We start from the raw sequence: 22,865 nt of genomic DNA, 5'->3' as shown, positions 1-22,865 counted from the left end.
TTCACTTCAACCAAGACATAGTTTTTCTGTCTCTGCCTGGCTCCAGTTCATCAAAAGAAAATTTTCCTCCATTGTCTCTGTGTGGTTTGGGCTGTGGGAGTTTCTTGGCTGCTGCTTCTTTCAGAAAGACAACGTGGATTGGAGAAGGGTTGGAACCCCTGTCAGATTTTTTTTTTATTACTGTCTGTCCCCAACTGGGAAAATCTACCTTCTCTACTGTATTTGACCTTGTGATCATTGTCTCCAGTACTGAAAGAAATGGGAGATCCAACATTTTATAGCTGTCACCAGAACAGGAAACAACAGGAAATCTTCCAAATTGTCTAAGGCTGGGTTCACACATAAGCGATACGGGAACCTGCGTGATTCCTGTGCGGGTTCCCGCATTGCATGTCTCCCGCAGGCAGTTCACGCTGCCCTATGTGACCAGCTGTGGGTGTCAATACAAAGTTAACGACACCCCCAGATGGTTTCGCAGATCACAGAGTGAACTGTGAAATGGTGCAGGAATCGGATCGCTTAGGTGTGAACACCCATGTGATCAGATTTTTTTAACAAAAGGGTCCTGCACCATTTTGGTCTGAATGCAATGCAAATTCAGCCATACAATCAGTATGGCTGAATTTGCATCGCACAGACATCGTATGTGAATGCACTGCGAATCACATGCGATGTCTGACATCGCAATATTGCGAACCCAGCCTAAGAGGGCATTTCTCTTTACTTTGGACAGATTTGGTTTGCCATCATGTCCCCAAAGGGTACAAAGACAACAAAAACTCTATCCAAACCTTGGCTCTTGATACACTTTAACCGATTCCTGACCGCCTCACGCAGATATACAGCGGCATAATGGCACGTACAGGCAGAATCACGTACCTGTACATTGCCCTTTAAGAGGCGGGTTGCAGGAGCGAGCCCGCCAGGAGCTTCTTGAGCGAGATCGCGGGTCCCGTGGACTCGATGTCCGCAGGGACACCCATGATCGTCTCACGGTGAGGAAGAACAGGGAGATGCTAATGTAAACAAGCATTTCCCTGTTCTGACTAGTGACAGTGTCACTGATCACTGCTCCCTGTAATTGAGAGCGGTGACCAGTGTAGTATCACACACAGCCCCTCCCCCCACAGTTAGAATCCCTCCCTAGGACACACTTAACCCCTACAGTGCCACCTAGTGGTTAACCCCTTCACTGCCAGTCACATTTACACAGTAATCAATGCATTTTTAATTGCACCGATCGCTGTATAAATGTGAATGGTCCCAAAATCGCGCTAGAAGTGTCCGATCTGTCCGCCATAATGTTGCAGTCAAGATAAAAAAAATTGCTAATAAAAAAATTTTTTTTTTATAAAAATGCTATAAAACTATCCCCTATTTTCTACTTTCTTGAAAAAGAAATCCTAACAGCTAAATAAGCCATGATTAAGGCCTGATGGCCAAAATGTGTTGACTTTTTTTGACTGTGGTTCGACTGAATTAAAACAATGTTTTAGCTAATAACATGGCAACAGCCTTTCTTATTTTTTTTGCATGGCTAGAAGCTACATGGCCTCTGGTTTGCTTTTACAAGAGGCGGAACGGGAGTGGGGGGGGGGGGGGTGTTACCGCCCCCCTTCCTCCTACCACATTCCACAGCTCTCCTGTCCCACCTGGGATTGCAGCCAGTAGTTCCGCCGGCTGACCATAGAGCTGGTTGGTGACCAGAACAGCCCCGATCATCTCTATGATCTAAAAAACCGAAAGCAGTGAGTATTTTGTCACTTTCAGTTTCGCTGGCTGTAAACAAAAGATTACTGGTTTGAAAAAATATCAAGATCAGTATGATCCAATGCTTTTAAGGGCAGAGGAGACATCTGGGGTCTAATGTACTCCAGATTTTTCCGTAAAGAGGACCTTTCACTGCCTATTGTTATCACAAGGGATGTTTAATTACCTTTATTGTTATCACAAGAAATGCAATTTTTTTTCCCAAAGGCACAGTGTAAAAATAAAAAAATTCAATTTTTTTAAAAGCGCAAAGGTGAGCACACACGTTGGTCTCGCGTATACAGCAATCATGCCACACAGGTGAGGTATCACCATGAACGTTAGATCAAGTGCAATAATTCTAGCATCAGACCTCTTGTGTTAATCTACAGTGATAACTGCAACTTCGCACAATTTTGCAGCCACGATTTTGACGCAGTTTTTTTTCCGCAAATTTCAGGGAATGCCTGTGTAACTCGCTTCAAAGTAGTACAGGGACTACTTTGAAGTCGGCGCGACTTGAAGTCTTACTAATATGAATGGTTGTCATTGGAAATCATGGGGAACGACTTGTCAAGCGACTTTGCAGTCACAGGACAAGTCGTACACGTGTGAAAGGGGCCTTAAGATGTAAAATATCACCTTCGGATAATATAATTTCTGTCTGTTCCACAGGCATGCACAATTTTAAAGCATGACATGTTTGGTATCTATTTACTTGGCATAACATCATCTTTTATATTTTACCTAACAATTGGGTATTATATTGTGTTTTCCTGCATTAAAATTAATTAAAATGGATTTAACAAAAAAAACACTGTGTAAATACTGTGTGGCATAAAAAAATTGCAACGCTCATTTTATTCTCTAGGGCCTCTGCTTTAAAAAAAAACCTCTGCTTTTAGTGTTTGGGGGTTCCAAGTAATTTTCTAGCAAAAAATACGAATTTTTACATATATGTGAGAAGTATCAGAAAGAGGCCTGGTCTTCACGTGGTTAGAAATCACACCTATCATATACACCAAAATATTTGTCACTGAAGGGGCATCATTTTAAGCACAACATACAAAATGCACATCCACAACAGATTTTCCCTTTTGACATTTTATTTAGCTTACTCTTGTGTATCGAAATAAGATGCTTCTTGCACTTCCAGATTGAATAAATAAAAGTTCCTCCTTAAATTTTTCAGTTGTGTATGGATGCTGGTTTATTCACCCCTTCCCGCCAGCTTCTTATGTCTCACTGAGACTCGGGTGACAAGATCCCTGCAAGTTCCCATCTCTGCCTCTTCCGACATTATACGTTTCATTGACCCTGTTGGACATATTAAGGAAAAAATGTGGCTAGAAGAGATGGGGAACAGGACACAGAATTGGCAGTCGGTGACACAAGCCAAGCGGCCGGCAGCCATAACTAAAATATCCAGCTTGGATGGATTGACCCTTTAAGAAAAAAGACAGTTTAAAACAGTGATGAGCAAAGCAATTTGCACTGGATCGGGCAGATCGAATGCTAAAAACGTAAATTGAAATTCAAGTTTCACAATCCAAGTAGGCAATTATTTTTTTTTCTTCTGTTCTTTAGGCATTCTGGGCATAAACCCAATCGCTAAAATACCATAAAAGCTAGAACCTAATTTTAAAGTTAATTTCCAATCATTTTAAACCTACATTTTTCGTTAAAATAATTCTTGTTGGTCCCACCATGAAGGTCTGTGTTCAGGGGCTTCCCGTCAAAGGGTGACAATGCTCGATCCCTAAATGTTTCCCAAGTATGTTCCTGCATTGTCACCCTGTCACCAGGACTTGCAATGGATACTAGAAGTGGTTGTTTCACTATTGGGAAACCCACCCTGAGAGTGAATGTAGATGGGCAAGTGGGGAGATGTAACAAGGGATGGAAGGTGAAAACAAGGACATGACAACTTTGATGATACACTGTGCACAGAGCAAAAATAAATGTTTTTCAGCTGAGGTCTAAATCTTCAAAAACACACAGGAGAGCGCAAAAGCCTAGTGCATTACCCAAAATATATTGATACTCAGAGCTTTGAGGTAGGGGGTGCATCCCTCGAAACACGTCAGCTTGCCAACACTGCAGCATACCATTCAAGACACTTGATGCCACTGCAGATCTTCTCTAAATCCTTAAGGTTTCTTGGTTTTCGCTTGGCAACTCGAAGTTTCAGTTCCTTCGATACATTTTCTATAGGATTAAGGTCTGGAGTCCAGCTAGGCCACTTCATGACTTTAATGTGCTTCTTCTTTAGTCACTCCTTTGTTGCCTTGGCGGTATGTTTTGGGTCATTGTCATGCTGGAAGACCCATCCACAACCCATTTTCAATGCCCTAGCTGAGGGAAGAAGGTTTGCATCCAAGATTTTACAATACATGGCCCTGTCCATTGGCCCCTCAATGCAGCAAAGTCGGCTTGTAGAAATATGTGGTGATGCACCAAGTTAGTACAGCTCTGAAAACTGAGGCACTTCCCCTGAAACATGTCAGCTTAAGCACTCCAGGGAACGTGCCCTCTTCTTCAGCTCTAAACTAACTTGGTGCAACACCACATATTTAAGATTTTAGAATGTGGTGTTGCACCTGGTTGGTTAAACTCTGAACAAGAGGGCATGTCCCCTGAAAGTTGTCAGCCTTCCAAAAGTGGTAGACATGGATATAAAGCCTTACAGCTGGAGTTGTGACCAGATAGACCTACTCCTTTTAATGTTTGGGAGTATGCAACTGTCTTTTGGATCCAAAAAATATTAAGGGTGGTAATGCACTAGGCATTTGCACCCTGCTGTATTTTTTTGCAGTTTCTTGAAAATTTCCCAGTGTGAGGAGGCCTGCATAGGGCAAACCACTGGATGCATAACAGCGCTGGAATGTTTGAACTTTTCTGTGGGGGTCTACATCTACTTTAAAGCAGAACTAAACTCAAAATGACAAAACTTACATAAAAGGTAGACTATTTATTGCAGAAAAGACATACATAATCTCTTCTTCAATAAAATAAACCTATTTGCCTCCTTGCAGTCTTGTGTGGTACACGCATGCACAGCTCAGTTTCCTTTGCGAGTATGGTCCCTGTGTACAGGGATGACTGACTCTGGCGTGTGTGCCAATAAAAGTGGCCGAAGACAGGTACCCAAAAAAGAGGCCAGCGCCGATGCTGAACCCCTCATGGACATCGAAAGAGGGTAACTTTAGTTTCAATATAAGTAATTTAGCGCCCTCCTTTATCCTTGCATGGATAGGTGGCTGTTGGGGATATCTTCATACAAGGAAGTGTTGGATACGGATTATATTTAATATTTAGAATAGATTAGATATTGGTTCTAAGGCAGCTGTGTTAATTTTCTGTAGTCCAGAATAAACTGCCAATGATTGGTTGTCTAGTATAAAGCTTAGTGTCAGTGGCTGGGAGTATACCATAGCTTGGTAGTCTATTGTAAGTTTACATCATCTCTAATCTAGTTTTTGTAGTGTCCATTCTTAGTAGTTAAGTATTAATATTTCAGGGTAATCCCTGGGGTTTAGTGAAGTCAGTCCAACGAAATTAGTATTTAGCTAGGGCCAGCCCCCCCCCCACTACATTTTTAGGTCTTGGATACTCTAAAATCAATATCTATCAGGAAACAAAAGATTGAAACGCCGCACATCAGGACCCAGCCTGTATACAACTAAATGTAAGTTACGGCTTCAACTTAACTCCTCCTGGCTATGTTCCCACCAGACATGTTTAGTCCTGCCCATGGGGCTTAATCATGGACCTCTTTGATAAAGCCCTGTGGGTGGGGTAAAACTTTAGAGGAGCATTGCCAGGAGGAGTTAAAGCGGAAGTAAACCCATCCATAAAACAGTTTCATTTACGGCACGTGCTGGAAATGTAACACTCCCATTGGTTGTGCTCTCAGCCAAACTGTCAAACCATCCAATCGCTGTTGTCATAACTGATCACATGTGCAGCATCATGGCAGTTGAAGATCAAACGGAGGAGAAGATGGCAGCTTCTTTGGTTTAGAACACTAGGAGGGTATACTTAAACTAGATCTGAAACTTACATTTGGTTGTATTCAGGCTGGGTCCAGGTGTGTGGCATGTCAACCTTTTATTTCACAATGTGTTTTCAGTAGATTAGAGGAGCTTTTTTCAATGCCTGGTGTCCAAAAGCACTAGGGATCACAGGGGAAAGTTTGCAGCACTTTGAGTGGTGCTCTAAGTTTTTCTATTCAGGCCACCTCAAGGCCTCCCTGCCTTTGTTCCCAACTCTGCACTTGTCCCCCCCTTGAAGTTTTGAGTGTTTCCATCAACCTTTGGGTGTCACAGCTTCTCTCGGTAAATTTCCATTACATGAAATAGATTCAAATTGTGCAGGGATGGTGAAAGCACGTTAGAAACTGCATAGCCAAGAACTCAGTAGAGAACTCGCCATAAAGTGCCCCCTCACCCCCAAGAGCTTGTCAGGGGGTTTAACGCTCTAGGATCTACCAACACTGAAAAATAAATTATTTACGTCATAACAGCAATTCTTGCTGCTTAGTCCAATGCCCACTACTAGAGCCCTGGTACCCACCCTGCCTCCTGAGGACCACATCCAGCCATTTTCAGACCTCAGCAGTCAATAGTGGGCGCATTAAAGGAGAAGTTCAACTTAAAAAAAAAAAAAAAGAAAAGAAGAAATGCACATTTGTTTTACCTGCAAAAAAAAAATGTGCATTTATTGTTTTCTAAAAAGCCTGCATAGTATTGCACCCTCAATCAAAAGATCACGGGTGCAATTGCTCCTGCAGACTATCAGTACAGCAGTCTGCTCATACCTCGTAAGAGCCCAGCAGTTACCTAAGAGCAGGAAGAATCAATAAATTACAAGGACGCTCACCAGCACCCTTGCAGCTCATTGAAGACTACAAGCTGCTAACTGCAATGGATCATGGTACTTGCAGGCATTCATTCACAAGAAACAGTGAATGAACGATGTGGCTCTGATGGCAGAGCCCTTCACGGCCATACGGTTTTCAAATTGTGACAGCCGGTGTGGGGAGAGGATGCCCGACCCAATGTCATGGGGATGGGGGGGGGGGCGGGGGTGAGAGGCTGCAGATGCTGGAACATGTTACATGGACCACCCTAAAACAGGTGGAACATGTAACATGTGAACTTATCATTTAAAGCCCAACTCTGGACAATTTTTTATTCCCCCATGCACCGGGGCTGTGGGTTAACTGCTCGTTTTATCTAGGGGTGAGCACAGCATCTATGCTCCTCAATTTTTCAATCTTTGGGAAAGCAGTGTTCCCCCATGTCCAACGATGGTCTGTTCCCAGTGTCTTTGTGTCCAGAGCCGGTCTTTGGGAGTGATGACATACAAGAAAGCTGGAGTGCAGGGGGGTATGGGAGCTGAAGGGACCTGTCTTGCACTGGAAAGACTGGAGGATTAGGTGAGAATATCTGGGCTCTCTGAACCCCTAGACCAAAACGAGCAGTTAACTCATGCAGTACGGGCACAGCTCCACTGCATGGTACAAAAAAATAAAAAGTATTGCCTGGAGTTCTGCTTTAATTTGTAAATAGGCTTTAATGGGAGTGAGGTCTAGCAATCTCCTGTAACACTTTCCCATAATGTTCTTCTGCAGCCCATCTTCAGTTTCTAACCATACCTGTATTATATCTGCAGCCTGTCTATAGGATGTTGCCAGTCTCTGACAATCTGCTTTAGTATGTTCAGTTTCTGACAGTCTAATTATTACAGCCAGGCCTTTGCTGCTTTAAGGGCCAGCATTGAGGCCCTCTAATCTTCCCAAGTCAGACACAAGGCCTTCAGACCAAATCCAGCCCACAAGGCCATTTCATGTGCCCTCACACTTCTACTACAGTTGCGAACCCCCCCTTGTCTCTGCCCCCATCTTGTTTCAGCAGTCGGCAGAAGAGAGGAGGACAGAATTCCTCCTCTGGATCTTGCTTTTCTCCAGGATGCCGCTGAGAGGCTCGGCTCTGCCCCTTCCAAACCGTCTCAGCAGTGGGCAGTAGAGAGGAGGATAGAACTCCTCCTACAGATCCCACACCTCTCTGTGCAGCCACAGCAGACCTCCTTGTCTTAGCCTTTAGCAGAATCCAGCCCTCCTCCGGACCCTGCCCTTTCTGCTTTCCTGCAGCACAAGGTAAGGGGGGGGCTGCACTTCCATGTAAGGAAGAATGGGGCACTTGACTTTTGATGGTGGGGAGGGGGGGGGGCTCTTGTTATCTGATGTAAGGGTGGGGGGTGCTCAGGAAATCTAGTCCTACAGATAAAAATTTCAAACTGGCCCTTTGAGAGCAACCATAAAGCTGATGAGGCCTGTGATGAAATGAAGTCCCCCCCCGCCCTAAGTGGACAACGGCTGAATTAGAGCTTTAGTGTAATGGACAATTTAGTGTTAGGAACTGGGTCAATGAAATGTTACATATTAATTGGGCTGGAGGAGAGTCTTAGGGTTAGGGGTTGCTCAAGTTTAGCATCTTTGGACACTAATTCACCACTGGTTACAGGCCAGTAAATTTATCGGTGATCCAAGTGCATCCATTTAACTTCTTACATCCAGATGGTTGTAAATTTTATGCAAGAGTATTCCATAAATCCATGCAATCTTCGCTCAACTTTGAATCTTCAGTTCTCGGTTAATTCGAAAATCTCTTCATTCTTGGTAATCAGGTGTCACAGAGCCGAATTCAGCATGTAAACCAGAACCTTCCATTCTGGAATCTGAACATGAGATGGGAAACGTACAAGACCTTCGGCCAAGTGCCAACCAATTTGCTACTCTCTAGCTAAAAAAAAGCATCACTATTTAAAATACCAGATCCTCTCACATTTGTTCTCCCTCTGATGATCGAGAAGATACGCCCTCCGGCCGAAGCTCTTCCCACATTCAGGACAAGAATAAGGCTTAAGACCCGTGTGAGTCCTCTGGTGGGCCACAAGGTTGGACTTGTCTGTGAAGCTTTTTCCACACGTCGAACAAGAATAAGGCTTTTCCCCCGTGTGTATCCGTTTATGGGTGACCAGGTGGGATTTCTGTGTGAACCGTTTCCCGCATATGGAACACGGGTACGGCCGGTCGCTGTTGTGGATCCTCTCGTGTGTGATCAGGTTCGACTTGTGCGCAAAGGATTTTCCACATTCCGAACAGGACACCGACTCCGGTCCTTTCAGGGCTTTTTGACGCGCGTGAAGCTTGGCCCTCTGGGAAAAACACTCGTTCAGATCGAAACACGGAGTCACGACGTCGCTCCAGGAAACAGAAGGGTCGATGGCTGGACGGGAGAAGTCGGGAAAGCCACCACCGTGTGTAGAGGGGTCAGAGGACAGCTCTCCACTGTTAAGTATAGGATGGAAGCTTGGGGTGACGGCGCTGTCTTCTGTGGAATCGGATGCGAGTTCATCGTCTTCTATTTCAACATCTGGATAACTTATAGCACATTTTTCCAAATTATTCCTGATGTATCGCCCATCTGCAGCAAATAAGAGAGGAATGATAATGTAGACATCATCAAAAATATTCTCGCATGAATGGCAGTGTTACTAAACCCAGGACCCTGGATTCACTATATCTGGTCTCCCACAGTACACAGAACATGGAAATGCAATTATTTTACTAAATATAAAACTGCTAAATACCTTTTCTCATCAGCAGTGTACAGCAGTCTTGTGACTTCTATCAGTGTTTAGTTAAAGCTTGTAGGAGGAGTTTTTATTCTCCTCTGACTGTCCTATGAGGCTTTACAACCTGTGCTGATCACATGCACCCTCCCAAAAAAAAAAAAACACTCTCTAGCAATACACACCAAACAGAGCATGTGCAGAGTGCCCCCAAGGCTCTGTACTATCAGCAGATAGATTGGGGACAGTGGAAGAAGAGGAGGCTCAGAGAAGACACGATCAAACAGCCTTTTTACACAATGCATAGTATTAACCCCTTATGCCGCGTACACACGACCAGACTTTGAGGGATTAAGTCCGACAGACTTTCGAAGGAGTTCCGACGGAGTTCTGGCAGAATTCTGACGGACTTTCCGAATGAGCGGACTTGGCCACACACAATCACACCAAACTCCGACGGATTCGAACGTGATGACGTATGACTCGACTCGAATAAGGAAGTTCATAGCCAGTAGCCAATAGCTGCACTAGTGTCGGTTTTAGTCTGTCGGAATAGCACACACACGAGCGAATTTCTCGGTAGGAACTGGGTCCGGCAGAGTTCTGGCCGAAAAATTTGAAGCATGTTCCATTTCTAAAGTCTGTCAGACTTTTGCAAATCAAAAGTCCGTTGCAGCCCACACACGATCGAATAGTCTGCCGGAATCATTCCGTCAGACTTTGGATGTTGGAAAGTCCGGTCGTGTGTACGGGGCTTTAGGTTCCACAGAGAGTATAACAAGCATGCTTTACTGCATATACAGTTTTACTGTTGTGGGTTGCGAACACTTTAAGCTCCAGAAGGTTTTACCCCCTTCATGATCAGGGCATTTTTTTTTCTTCTATTCAGTACTGTGCAACTTTAACTGCCAATTGTGCAGTCATGCATCACTGTATGCAAATGATGCTTTTATCATTTTTGCACACAAATAGTTTTCTTTTGGTGGTATTTGATCACCACTGGGTGTGCACATACACATCCAGGTGCTGCTCTGCACTATTTAAATATAAAAAATGTGTGTATATGTATATATATATATATATATATATATATCTCTATCTATCTATATGGCCCAGTCTCCGAAGGGAAGGGATCAGGCTCTGCTTCAGTATGTCACAGTACATGTTGGCATTCTTGGTTCCCTCAGTGAACTGTAGCTCCCCAGTGCAGGCAGGACTCATGCAGCCCCAGACCATGACACTCCCACCACCATGCTTGACTGTAGGCAAGACACACTTGTCTTTGTACTCCTCTCCTGGTTGCCACCACACACGCTTGACACCATCTGACCTAAATAAGTTTATCGTGGTCTCATCAGACCACAGGACATGGTTCCAGTAATTCATGTCCTTAGTCTGCTTGTCTTCAGCAAACTGCTGGCGGGCTTTCTTGTGCATCATCTTTAGAAGAGACTTCCTTCTGGGATGACAGCCATGCAGACCAATTTGAAGCTGTGTGCGGCGCATGATCTGAGCCTACGTATGGTCTGATAGGCTGACCCCCCACCCCTTCAGCCTCTACAATACTGGCAGCACTCATATGTCCATTTCCCAAAGACAACCTATAGATATGATGCTGAGCACATGCACTCAGCTTCTTTGGTCGACCATGGCAAGGCCTGTTCTGAGTGAAACCTGTCCTGTTAAACCGCTTTATGGTTTTGGCCACCATGCTGCAGCTCAGTTTCAGGGTCTTGGCAATCATCTTATAGCCTAGGCCATCTTTACGTAGAACAATTATTCCTTTTTTCAGATCCTCAGAGGGGTCTTTGCCATGAGGTGCCATGCTGAACTTCCAGTGAGCAGTATGAGAGAGTGAGAGCGATAAAACCAAATTGAATGCCTATTAATGCTGCATATTAGTGCCTCCTCATCAGTGAAGGAGAAAAATTACTTATTTACAAAATTTTACAGAAACTTTTTTTTCCTTTTTATTTTTTATTTGGGTACAGTGTTGCAAGACTGCGCAATTGTCATTTAAAGAAGTGTGAGTGCTGAAAGCTGAAAATTGGCCTGGTCAGTAAGGGGGTGAAATGCCCTGTAGGTAAGTGGTTAAAGACATTCGCTGTGGAAAATTTGACTCCAAAAAAGTGGTCAGAAGACAAAACAACTAGTCGCCTGTTACTCACCTGTGCAGATCGCTGGATGGAATTCATCTTCTTTACCCGTCATTTGTGTTGTTTCTTCCTGTTTGAACTCCGTCTGAAGGTCTGTAAATAAAGATGGGGTGTATGAGAGACCCCAAAGTGTGTGTGAGAGGAGACTGGTCATGTGAGGAGGAAAGCTGGAGTCTAAGGACTCATTATCACTTGCTTCCCCTTTAAACACACATTAACTACTGCTTTAACATGCTTTATGTGTTTTTTACGCTTTTTTGTAGCTTTAATGAAGCTTGCCAAATGCCGTGTGTTGATTTTCTGTTTGTTTTAAAGGGGCCCATTAGAACCCCAGCTCAGTAGTAACCCCAGCTCTGCTGATCCTCTGCTCAGTAGTAACCTCAGTTCTGCTGATCCTCCTCTCTCTGGTCCTTTCTTACTTCCCGCTATGGATGCTCCCAAGCTGCTCACCATGTGTGACATCTGCTAGTTTCTCCTGCTCCGGTACCCCAACTCTGATGATTTTCTGCCGCTCAGTGCCATCTCTCTGGTCCCCGTTCACCTTCCACTAGAGCGTTCCCATGTTGCACACGTGTGCCGTCTGCTAGTTAGTCTGCCCCAGTCCGGATCCCTCACCTTTCTGCTGCTCCACACCAGATGTGACGTCTGCACCAGACACTCCCAGAATACAGCGGGTAAAATAAGTATTGAACACGTCACCCATTTTTATAGGTAAATATTTTTCTAAAAGGCGCTATTGACATGAAATTGTCACCACATGTCAGTAACAAACCAAGCAATCCATACATACAAAGACACCAAAACCATGATGTTCCCACCTCCAATCTTCATTGTTGGTATGGGGGTGTTTTTGGGGTGATATGCAGTGCCATTTGACTTCCAAACATGCTTTTTCTTCAGCAATGGAGTCCTGGATGCTAAGTGTGCATACAGGCCATGACGGTTGAGTACATTACTTATTGTTTTATTTGAAACACTTGTACCTGCTAATTCCAGGTCTTTCTGAAGCCCTCCACAAGTGATCATTGGCTCTTGGAAAACTCTTCTGCCAGGAATCTTGCAAAGAGCACCTAGGTTGTAGCTGGTTTATGGTGAAATTATGTTCTTTCCGCTTCCAGATTATGGCCCCAACAGTGCTCACTGGAACATTCAGAAGTTTACAAATCCTTCTGTAACCAATTCTATCAGTATGTTTTGCAACAATAAGGTTGCCAAGGTCTTGAGAGAGCTCTTTGCTTTTATCCATCATGAGATGTTTCTTGTGCGACACCCTGGTAATGAGACACCTTTTTCTTGGCTTTCCATACTTTTTTGCACCTTCCTTTCTTTAGGTGTTCAATACCTTTTCCCTGTGTCATTCCATTTTATTACACAGAACTTAATTTCTGAACTTATTTGTTTTGGTTTGTATGTGTGGATTGCATAGTTTGTTACCGACATGTGGAGAAAATGTCATGTCAATAGCACCTTTAGAAATAGATTTACTTAGAAAAACAGTGACTTATTCAATACTTATTTTACGTGCTGTATACACATGAACCGGAAGTGACTGTTGATGTCTTTTCAATTCGCTTGTTGGTTTCTCAGGTGCATCCTGGGATATCTCATGCCCGCAACACCTCCAAAACAAAGCAAAATGAATGCTTGTTTAAAACTTCAAGTGCTGGAAGCGAGCATTGTCATAGACTTCTATGGAGGCTTCGGAGACAATTTGAAGCACCAAAAAGCGACATGGGGGATAATTTTTTCAGCAAAGCAAACACAACGTGTGAACAGGACCGTAAGATAACCATTATATTTAGCGACAGGGGCTTTGACTGGCATTCAGAGTGCTTTAAAAAGCATGTCCAATGCTACATTTTGACGTGTAAACGAGCCCTAACTACCCCACTAGGCACATACTGTCTCCCCATTACTGTCTACTGACAGTAGAGGGGGGAGAAGGAGATTGTTGTAGCGACTGAACAAGGAGAATCTGGGACTCTTCTCTGGATTTAGTCTGAAAGTGGTTGTAAAGGCACAAGGTTTTTTACCTTAATGCATTAAGGTAAAAAACCTTCTGTGTGCAGCAGCCCCCCTAATACTTACCTGAGCCCCTCTCGATCCAGTGATGTCCACCAGAGCCTTGGCTCTCCAGGGACTCACACTCCTGATTGGCTTTTGGCAATTACAGCTAGTGCACCAATCAGGAGACGGAGTGGGTGGGGCCGAGCCACCGCTTCATATGTGAATGGACACACAGAGCCACAGCTCAGGAGTGAACCTCTTGCTGTGGGGGCATCCGGCAGGAGGAAGGTGTCAGGAGCACCGGTGAGGGACCCGAGAAGAGGAGGATCTGAGCTGCTCTGTGCAAAACCAACTGCATACGGCAATTATAACATGTTTGTTATTTTAAAGAAAAAAAAAAACAAGGCTTTAATATCACTTTAATTGCTCACCTGTGCTGATCTCTGGAGGAACTTCCTTCTCCTTACATGGCTTATCAGTCACCACATATGGCTCTTCATCATCTGAATCTTCAACTTTAATAACAACCACATCTTCTTTCTAGATAGGACACAATTTAATTCAGAAAAGTTTTCAGTGTTGATTTTTTTAACTTAACTGCTTCACCCCCGGAAGATTTTACCCCCTTCCTGACAAGAGCACTTTTTGCGATTCTTCGCTTTAACTGACAATTGTAACGTCGCACCCAAACAAAATTTTGTGGTATTTGATCACCTCTGCGGTTATTTTTTGCGCTATAAAATTTTTTTTTTACCATTTTGGAAAACAAAAACGCAATATTTTTTACTTTTTGCTATAATAAATATCCCCCAGAAATATATATAAAAAAATGTTTTTTACAGTTAAGGCCAGGGGTGCCCAACCAGTGGCCCGCGACCTCCTGCTCTGTGATGGAATAGAATACTGTTATTAATAGTAAGTTTATTACTAACATCACAGTGTATATATAGGCATATCTGTTCTGCAGTGGTTACTGGGCTGCCTTCAAACTGATCTGCAAGTGCAGAGCATTGCACCTGGGGGTTACCTGCAGTGAGCCATAAGCCCCTTTCAAACGGTCAGTCCGACCCAATTGGACCCTCCATTCACCTATAAGGAGTAGAAGATGTAAATGGATTTGTGTCCATTTACAAATGCCTACCTCCAATCCGATCCGCAAAAAAAAAAAAAAAAAAAAGTAGAGTGGGCTCTATAGAGTAGAGTGGGCTGCCATGCACCCGCTCCACTCATTGTGGCCCGCGACTGGTTACCAAGTCGCTTAGGTGGCCCTCACTCTTCAAAAGGTTGGGCACCCCTGGTTTAGGCCAATATGTATAATTCTACTTTTTTTTTTTTTTACCAAAAATATTGATTGGTTTGTGCAAAAGTTATAGCATCTACAAAATAGGGAATAGATTTATGGTATTTTGGACTGCGATATTGTGGCGGACAAATTGGACACCTTTGACACATTTTTCGGACCATTGACAATTATACAGCGATCAGTGCTATAAAAATGCACTGACTACTGTATAAATGTCACTGGCAGGGAAGGGGTTAACACTAGGGGGGTGATCAAAGGGTTGTGTTCCCACTGAAGGGGGAATGGGACTGTATGGGGGAGATGACTGAGAACCGAAAACCGTTTACACACAGAGATCCCGGTTCTCCGTGTGTCAGCAGCGATCGCGGGAGCCCGGCGGTGATCGTGACCGCCTGCAAAAGGAAGGAGCACAGAGACTGCTCTAAAATCTTATGATCTGAGATGCTCGCGAACACAGCAACCTCAGATGCCCCCTTCAGTTAGGAGGGAAACCTGGGCAGTCTCCCATCCATGTACTAGCCAGGCTTGATCCGGGATCAGGCGCCACAGTGGCCCAGATGATCCCGATACCATTGGTCAAACAAGAGATGTGAACATTGCCAGACCACTGAACCTGAGGGTAGCTAGTCTAACAGATACATAAAAAAGTGACTGTATTAGACAAACTAATAGGCAGTTCCACGTGGATGCAGGCCTAGACAATGTTGGTCTACTGCTATATAACCCTGCAAGTATGCAGGTACCCAGGTATGCAAACATGTAGGTATACAAGTATTCTTGCCAATCATGCATTTGTATATGCAGCTCAAGGCAATAAGCACATTTGTATGTAGTCCTAGTTAGAAAAGCAGATATGTATGTAGTCCTAGGAAAATAAGCAGATATGTACAGTGCCTTGCAAAAGTATTCAACCCCCCCTTGGCTTTTTACCTATTTTGTTACATTGCAGCCTTTAGTTCAATTTTTTTTTAAATCTGAATTATATCACCAACCTAATCGCCCACTTTGTTCCTCCCAAGACCTCCTGCTCTCTAGCTCCCTCATCACTTCCTCCCATATCCGCCTCCAGGACTTCTCCTGAGCCTCGGCCATCCTCTGGAACTCACTACCCCAATCTGTCAGAAGGTCTCCAAATTTATCCACTTTTAGGCGATCCCTGAAAACTTTCCTCTTCAGAGAAGCCTATCCTGCCTCCATCTAACAACTACACTATTTTCTCCATGAGTTCATCCCCCACAGATATTACCCTTTTGTATAACTTGACCCTCCCTCCTCTGATTCCCCCTGTCTTGAATTGTATTGTAATGTCTCCCTTAATGTTGTAAAGCGCTGCGTAAACTGTCGGTGCTATATAAATCCTGTATAATAATAATATTTGATGGATCAGAACACAATAGTCTAAGTTGGTGAAGTAAAATTAAAAAAATATATACATAAAACAATTTTTTCAGAAATTAAAAACCGATAATAATTGGCATGTGCGTACGTATTCACCCCCTTTGTTATGAAGCCCATAAAAAAACAGAGCGCGGTGTGAACTTCCTGCAAGTCAGATGCGATACGGGAGCTCGCACAGGAATCGCGGTGGCTTCCGCATTGTCCCAGTGTGAACCGAGCCTGACTGTATTGATGGGGGTACTGAGTGTTTTCTTTCCTGCAACCCATGTTTGCAGGAAAGAAAATCACTCCATCCGTGGCCGGCTTAGATCACTGGAAAAAAAAAACGTCAGCACGCTGAGAGTAGGAGTAGTTATCCTGAGCTGCCATACAGTATTTTGTCTGTCAATGTCCAATCCTCTTGTAAGCAGCAATGTAACCCCAAAGGTGAATGCCTTCATGTGGCCCTCAATGGGACAAGAAAGAAATCTCTTAGTAAAAGGATTTGATTTAACATACTGTATAATGGCATCCAATGGTGCGATGTGTGTGCACAGGCTCCTGTGAATAAAGGGGACTGGAACATCTCTCTATTGGATTTCTGTTACTGGGTCCATCTGTAAGAAACACACACACTGACTAGATTTGGCTGAACAAGGAGAATCTGGGGCTCTTCTCTGGATTTGGTGTTTATTCCTCACCTGTGCTGATCTCTGGAGGGATTTCATCCTCCTCCTTACACGGCTCTTCATCCATCACATATGGCTCATTTTCGCTCACGTTTTTAACTTTAATACCAAGCAAGTCTTCAGCCTAGATAAGATACCAAGTACGTGTACATTTTAACCCTCCTTGATACATTAAAGTGATCAGAAAGTTATTATTATTTTTTTTTAATTAACCACTTAAGCTCCGGAAGAATTTACCCCCTTCCTGACCAGAGCACTTTTTGCAATTCGGCACTGCGTCGCTTTAACTGACAATTACACGGTCGTGCGACGCGGCTCACAAACAAAATTGACACCCTTTTTTCCCCCACAAATAGAGATTTATTTTGGTGGTATTTGATCACCTCTGCGGGTTTTTTTTTGCGCTATAAACAAAAAAAATAGCAACAATTTTGAAAAAAAAACACATTCTTTTTTATTTTTGCTATTATAAATTTCCCCAAAAAAATATAAAACATTTTTTTTCCTCAGTTTAAGCCAATGCGTATTCTTCTACATATTTTTGGTAAAAAAGAAAATGAATAAATAAATAAATCGCAATAAGCATTTGATTGGTTTGCGCAAAAGTTATAGCATCTACAAAATAGGGGATAGTTTATGGCATTTTTATTCATCATTTTTTTTAAATTAGAAATGGCGGCGATCAGCGATTTTTATCATGACTGAGACATTATGGCGGACACATCGGACACTTTTGGCACGATTTTGGGACCATTCACATTTATACAGCGATCAGTGCAATTAAAAATGCATTGCATACTGTGTAAATGTGACTGGCAGTGAAGGGGTTAACCATGAGGTGGCACTGTAGAGGTTAAGTGCGTCCTAGGGAGTGATTCTAACTGTGGGGGTGGGGGCTATGTGTGACACGTCACAGATCACCGCTTCCAATTCCATGGAGCTATGATCAGTGAGTGTCATTAGGCAGAACGGGGAGATGCTTGTTTACATCGGCATTTCCCCGTTCTTCCTCACCATGAGACGATTGCGGGTATCCCCATGGACATTGAGTCTTAAAGGGCAATGTACAAGTACGTTAATCTGCCTGTACGTGCCCTTCTGCCGCATTATATCTGCGCAAGGAGGTCAGGAATCGGTTAAAATAACATACATGCCATACTTACCTGGTCTGTGCAGAGGTTTTGCACAGAGCACCCCCCGATCCTCCTCCTCTGGGGTCCCCTGCCGACCTTCTTGGCTCAATCACACCCCACCCCCCTTCCCCCACCGGCCTAGTGCCCTCTTAGCAAGCCGCTTGCTAGGGGGGCACTCGTGTGTGCTTGCTCCCGAGCCCTGCTCTGTGTATTCATAAGCCCTGCTTCCCCGTCACTGCCTCCGATTGGTAGCAGCAGGAGCCAATAGCTCCTGTTGCTATATCTGAGCCAATGAGGGAGAGAGCGCCTCAGCTTTCATGCACATCACTGGATCGAGATCGGGCTCAGTTATATATTTGGGGGGGCTGCATGCAGGTTTTTTACGTGATAAAAAACCTTCTGCCTTTTCAACCACTTGCCTATCGGGCACATAAACCCCCATTCCTGCCCAGGCCGATTTTCAGCTGTCGCACTTTGAATGACAATTGCGTGGTCATGCAACGCTATACTCAAATGAAATTGTTATCATTTTTTTTCCACACAAATAGAGCTTTATTTTGGTGGTATTTAATCACTACAGGGGTTTTTATTTTTCGCTAAACAAAAAAAGTTTGAAAATTTTAAATACAGTTTTCATAGTTTGTTAGAAAATTTTGCAAAACAGGTCATTTTTCTCCTTCATTGATGTGCGCTGATAAGGCTGCATCTGCATACTGGCTCTGTTTAGATCACGTCATTGGCTTAAAGCCGAGTGTCTCTCCTTGAGTCCTGGCCTGATCAAAGGGCATGCGCACTGGAGGAGATACATGGACGCCCTCTCGGCAATATAGGCCCGTGCTGATGCTGTCTTTCGGCTATAGCACAAACGGAAAGGTGTTAAAGTAGAAGTTCACCCACAACTAACTCTAAACCTACTTGCAGCCACATTCTAAAACTAGTACTAGTAACTCTATGGGTGACATCACTTCCCAGCCATTGTTGGTTCTCTCCTGCTCTCCGCATCTGCCGCTGGAGACAGGACTGGACCAAGCGGCTTGCTATGGGGGCATTCGGCCGGCGGGGGGGGGGGGGGGGGGGGCGGTGATGCTCAGAGCACTGGCGGGGGACCCCACAAAAGAGGAGGATCGAGGTTGCTCTGTGCAAAACCATTGCACAGAGCAGGTTTGTTATTTTAATAAAAAAAAGCCAAGCTTTCCAATCACTTTAAGTTTACATTTTATATACCTGATAGTTCTGAGCGATCTCCTGGTGTTCCTGTGTGGGATCCTGGACATGCATAGGACTGGGGCATCTCTCTGGGGTATTTCTACTATTGGATCCATCTGTAGAAAACACACAAACACCGACTGATAAACACACAGAAACAATGTATGCAGAGGCTGTGTATAGGTAGGTCAGCCTTTCTTAACCAGAGTTTCCCCAGATGTCAATAGAGCTGTGACCAGTTGTGGCTGGGTAAATGGATCTCCTGCCTGATAATGTCTGCATGGGTCCAGTCCCACCAGCGGCATGGGACCAGTGAAACATCTGCTCTCATGTCTCCAGTAGGCAAGCAGTGACACCCAATGAGCCATGACAATACCATGAGCTGTAGATGTACTTTTTAGCAAGGGTTCCCGGGGGATCAGAAAATTATCCTCTACAATCTTTTCTCCTTTACAAGAAATTAAAGTCTCCCCTTACCCGGTGATGTGAGGGGCGGCTGGTTCTCCATTGCGATGTCCTTGTAGAGATCCTTCTGTCCTTCTAAACACCCCCTTTCCTCTTCTGATAAATAGACAGCGACATCCTGACACCTTATAGGAACCTGACACACACAATGATACAGTCACCATCCAGACACATCCATTGTTTCTTACTGGAGAATATCCCAGAATTCCCGGCACCGCTCACCTCTCCCGTCAGCAGCTCAATGATCTTGTTGGTCACTTCTTGAATTTTCTTGTCGTTGTCACTCTCAGGTTGCAGGGTTTGGGGTGGAGGCTCTACAACAGGCTGTATTGCCTCTCTTAGCTTAGGTGTAACAAAGCCATCAGTCAGCTTGAACGCAATATAGTTCTATAATTAAGCAAAAAGAATAAACTTACTCCACCACCAAACACAAACTTAATGCTTTCATTACCATCACCTCTCCGGTCAGGTCTATGTTTCATTAATAGAGATAAGAATGATGTTATGTGACCCCCCCAGAATCCTCCTCACCTCTCCGGTCAGGTCTGTGTTTTATTAATAGAGATAAGAATGATGTTATGTGACCCCCCAGAATCCTCCTCACCTCTCCGGTCAGGTCTGTGTTTTATTAAGGCTCCATGCACGCTAGTGTTTAAGCTCCTTGAAGCTATTATGAGCATTTTCATTTCTGCTCCTAGAAGCCAACAGTATTCTAGAAGCAATTTTCGCAACCACACGTGCAGAGCCCGCCAGGATGAGGATGAGCTCAGGCGTTGTTCTCAACCGAACGCGCAGAGTCCGCCAGGAAGTCGGCACTGCACATGGCTAATCACAGGCAGTGAGACATTTCCTGATCTCTGCAGCTGCGGATCGGGAAATGTCTCACTGCTTGTGATAAGCGATCCGCAGTGCTGACTTCCTGGCAGACTCTGCACATGTGGTTGAGAACAACGCCTGAGCTCATCCTTACATTTTCCCTGCAGAAAAAAAAATAAAGGACCTCCCAGAATCCTCCTCACCTCTCTGGTTAGGTCTGTGATTTATTAATAGAGATAAGAGTGATGTCATGTGACCTGCCAGAATCCTCCTCACCTCTCCGGTCGGGTCTGTGTTTTATTACAGCGGAGTTCCACCCAAAAGTGGAACTTCCGCACATTTGGCACCTTTGGGGGGGGGCGCATGCCTGTCTTTGAATCGCGAATTATGCCAGCAGCTCAGGTCCCTCCTCCTCCCCCAGCTGCTGAGCCAGTAGGAGAGAGGAGCAGAGCCTTACTCGCAATGGAGGCGGCAGCCCCCATCAGCTGATGGAAACATCAGCTGCGGTGCTGACTTTGTTGGACTCCAGGACAGGTAAGTGTCCTATTATTAGGGGTGCAACGGATCCATGATCCGAACGGGTCTTCCCGCTCGGATCGCACATGCCGGGATCCGCGGAGCACTCCACGGTCTTGGCCTTAGGAAAGGCCGCGGCTTCGGCCTAGCTCCGAAGCAGCGGCCATCTTTCTACAAACAGGCCGTTTACAATGTGATTGCTCCGTCATTTGACGCCGGTTCCTCTCTCCCCTCTCTGTACTGATCTGTAAAGTGCAGGGGAGAGATTGGATGGAAGCAGCACTGTGGGTTGGATCTGTAGTGCCCACAGCGCTGCTCTGTGACAGCCATCCCTCCATACCCTGCAATACCCAGCCATACTCTGTACTACTCTGGGATACCCAGCCATACTCTGCGATACTCGGTAATACCCAGACATGCTCAGCCGTACCCAGCCATACTTAGCTGTACCCAGCCATACTCAGCCAATATTACAGTGGGGGAGATTGTGGATATTACAGTGGGGACTATATGGTGGTGGAATTTTCACAGGTTTTTGCAAATTAAATTATTATTTGCTGATACGAAAAATTATCTGATCCATGACTCTGATCCAAGGAATGATCCGATCCGTGAGTTTTTTGATCCGTTGCACCCCTACCTATTATTAAAAGTAAGGATGAGCTTAGGCATGTTCACAAACAGGAAGTCGGCACTGGGAAGCACTAATCACAAGTAGGGATGGGCTCGGGGCGTGTTCGCAAACTCCACGCACAAAGCCCGCCAGGAAGTCGGCACGGTGCTGCGCTAATCACAGGCAGTGAAACATTGTCCCGATGTGCGGCTGCAGAAATCGGGAAAGGTCTCACTGCCTGTGATTAGCGCAGCGCCGTGCTGACTTTCTGGCGGTCTCTGCACGTGGACTGTGTGAACATGCCCGAGCTCATCCCTACTCACAAGCTGCGAGTCATTTCCTGATCTCTGCAGCCGCACATTGGGACAATGCCTCACTACCTGTGATTAGTGCCCTGCAGTGCCGACTTCCTGGTGGGCTGTGCACATGCTGTTTGTGAACATGCCTGAGCTCATCCTTAATTAAAAGTCAGCAGTATGTGTAGCTGCTGGCTTTTAGTTTTTGCAGCGATGGGCGGACCTCCGCTTTAATTGAGATAAGAGTGAGGTCATGTGACCTCCCAGAAGCCTCCTCACCTCTCCGGTCAGCAGGTAGACGATCTCCATGGTGAGGTTTAATATCCTCTCAGTCATGTGACCACGCTCCTTCTCCATTCTTCCTGACGGGACTCTGCTCCTTATTTATGGGACGGACTCTCCGACGCCTCGCCTGCAACAACAAAACAGCAGCATGATGAATGTACGAAAGCCATGAATGTACATACAATATGTATTTATGAAAGGTGGGGGAGGGGGGGTTCTCCCAGCAGAGATCCTTAGCATCCTCCAGCTGTGAAGGTCGGAGAATAGGGGGGACGACTCCCATTGCGTGCCTTACTGCTAAAAGCTGACCTAGTGCCCCTAATAACCAACGATCAATCCCCTCTGATAATTGCAATCCAGTACAAATACTATAATGGGAAGCTGTACCATGTAATAACAATAACATGTATTACTAAATATAAGTCAAAGAAATATAGTGTTCATAGCAGCATTATAACGCCTAATCTGGCTATTATTCACGTTGATAATCTTGGTCAGGCTAAATAAATATCCCTCAACTCTCTACAAACACACCAGCACTGAACAGCTTATTGTCTCCTCTCTTCCATTATTATTGTCCGCAAAGCGGAAATAGTAAACTCACTTCCGGTCGTGG

The 22,865-nt window shown here is 44.7% G+C and overlaps 2 protein-coding genes across 2 annotated transcripts in view; both read right to left on the bottom strand.

The window, feature by feature from the left end:
* LOC143957109 (uncharacterized) overlaps positions 1-22,865 on the bottom strand; it is a 135,893-nt gene that overhangs the window by 79,104 nt on the left and 33,924 nt on the right. The window lies entirely within an intron of this gene.
* Positions 4,195-22,840, bottom strand: LOC143957126 (uncharacterized). The gene is made up of 10 exons (XM_077467279.1): positions 22,784-22,840; positions 22,244-22,376; positions 19,946-20,110; positions 19,736-19,859; positions 19,277-19,374; positions 16,932-17,043; positions 16,750-16,847; positions 13,982-14,090; positions 11,556-11,636; positions 4,195-9,239 (listed from the first exon to the last, which is right to left on the bottom strand). Exons 2-10 carry the CDS (start codon positions 22,319-22,321, stop codon positions 8,572-8,574), a joined length of 1,533 nt encoding a protein of 510 aa, XP_077323405.1. The 5' UTR covers positions 22,322-22,376; positions 22,784-22,840; the 3' UTR covers positions 4,195-8,571.

The sequence above is a fragment of the Lithobates pipiens genome, unplaced genomic scaffold (genome assembly GCF_037356315.1).
Source record: "Lithobates pipiens isolate NorthernLeopardFrog02 unplaced genomic scaffold, aLitPip1_a1.2 Scaffold_51, whole genome shotgun sequence".
In the NCBI taxonomy this organism is placed as follows: domain Eukaryota; kingdom Metazoa; phylum Chordata; class Amphibia; order Anura; family Ranidae; genus Lithobates; species Lithobates pipiens.
Note: the sequence above shows the minus strand (reverse complement) of the source record. Positions and strands in the feature narration are given on the sequence as shown.

Coding starts and splice junctions, on each gene's coding strand:
- LOC143957126 (XM_077467279.1), bottom strand. CDS start 22,321: ATGGAGAAGGAGCGTGGTCACATGACTGAGAGGATATTAAACCTCACC. Junction 19,860..19,945: donor TTGAGCTGCTGACGGGAGAG/GTGAGCGGTGCC, acceptor TGTGTGTGTCAG/GTTCCTATAAGGTGTCAGGA. Junction 11,637..13,981: donor TCCTCCAGAGATCAGCACAG/GTGAGCAATTAA, acceptor CTTTATTTACAG/ACCTTCAGACGGAGTTCAAA.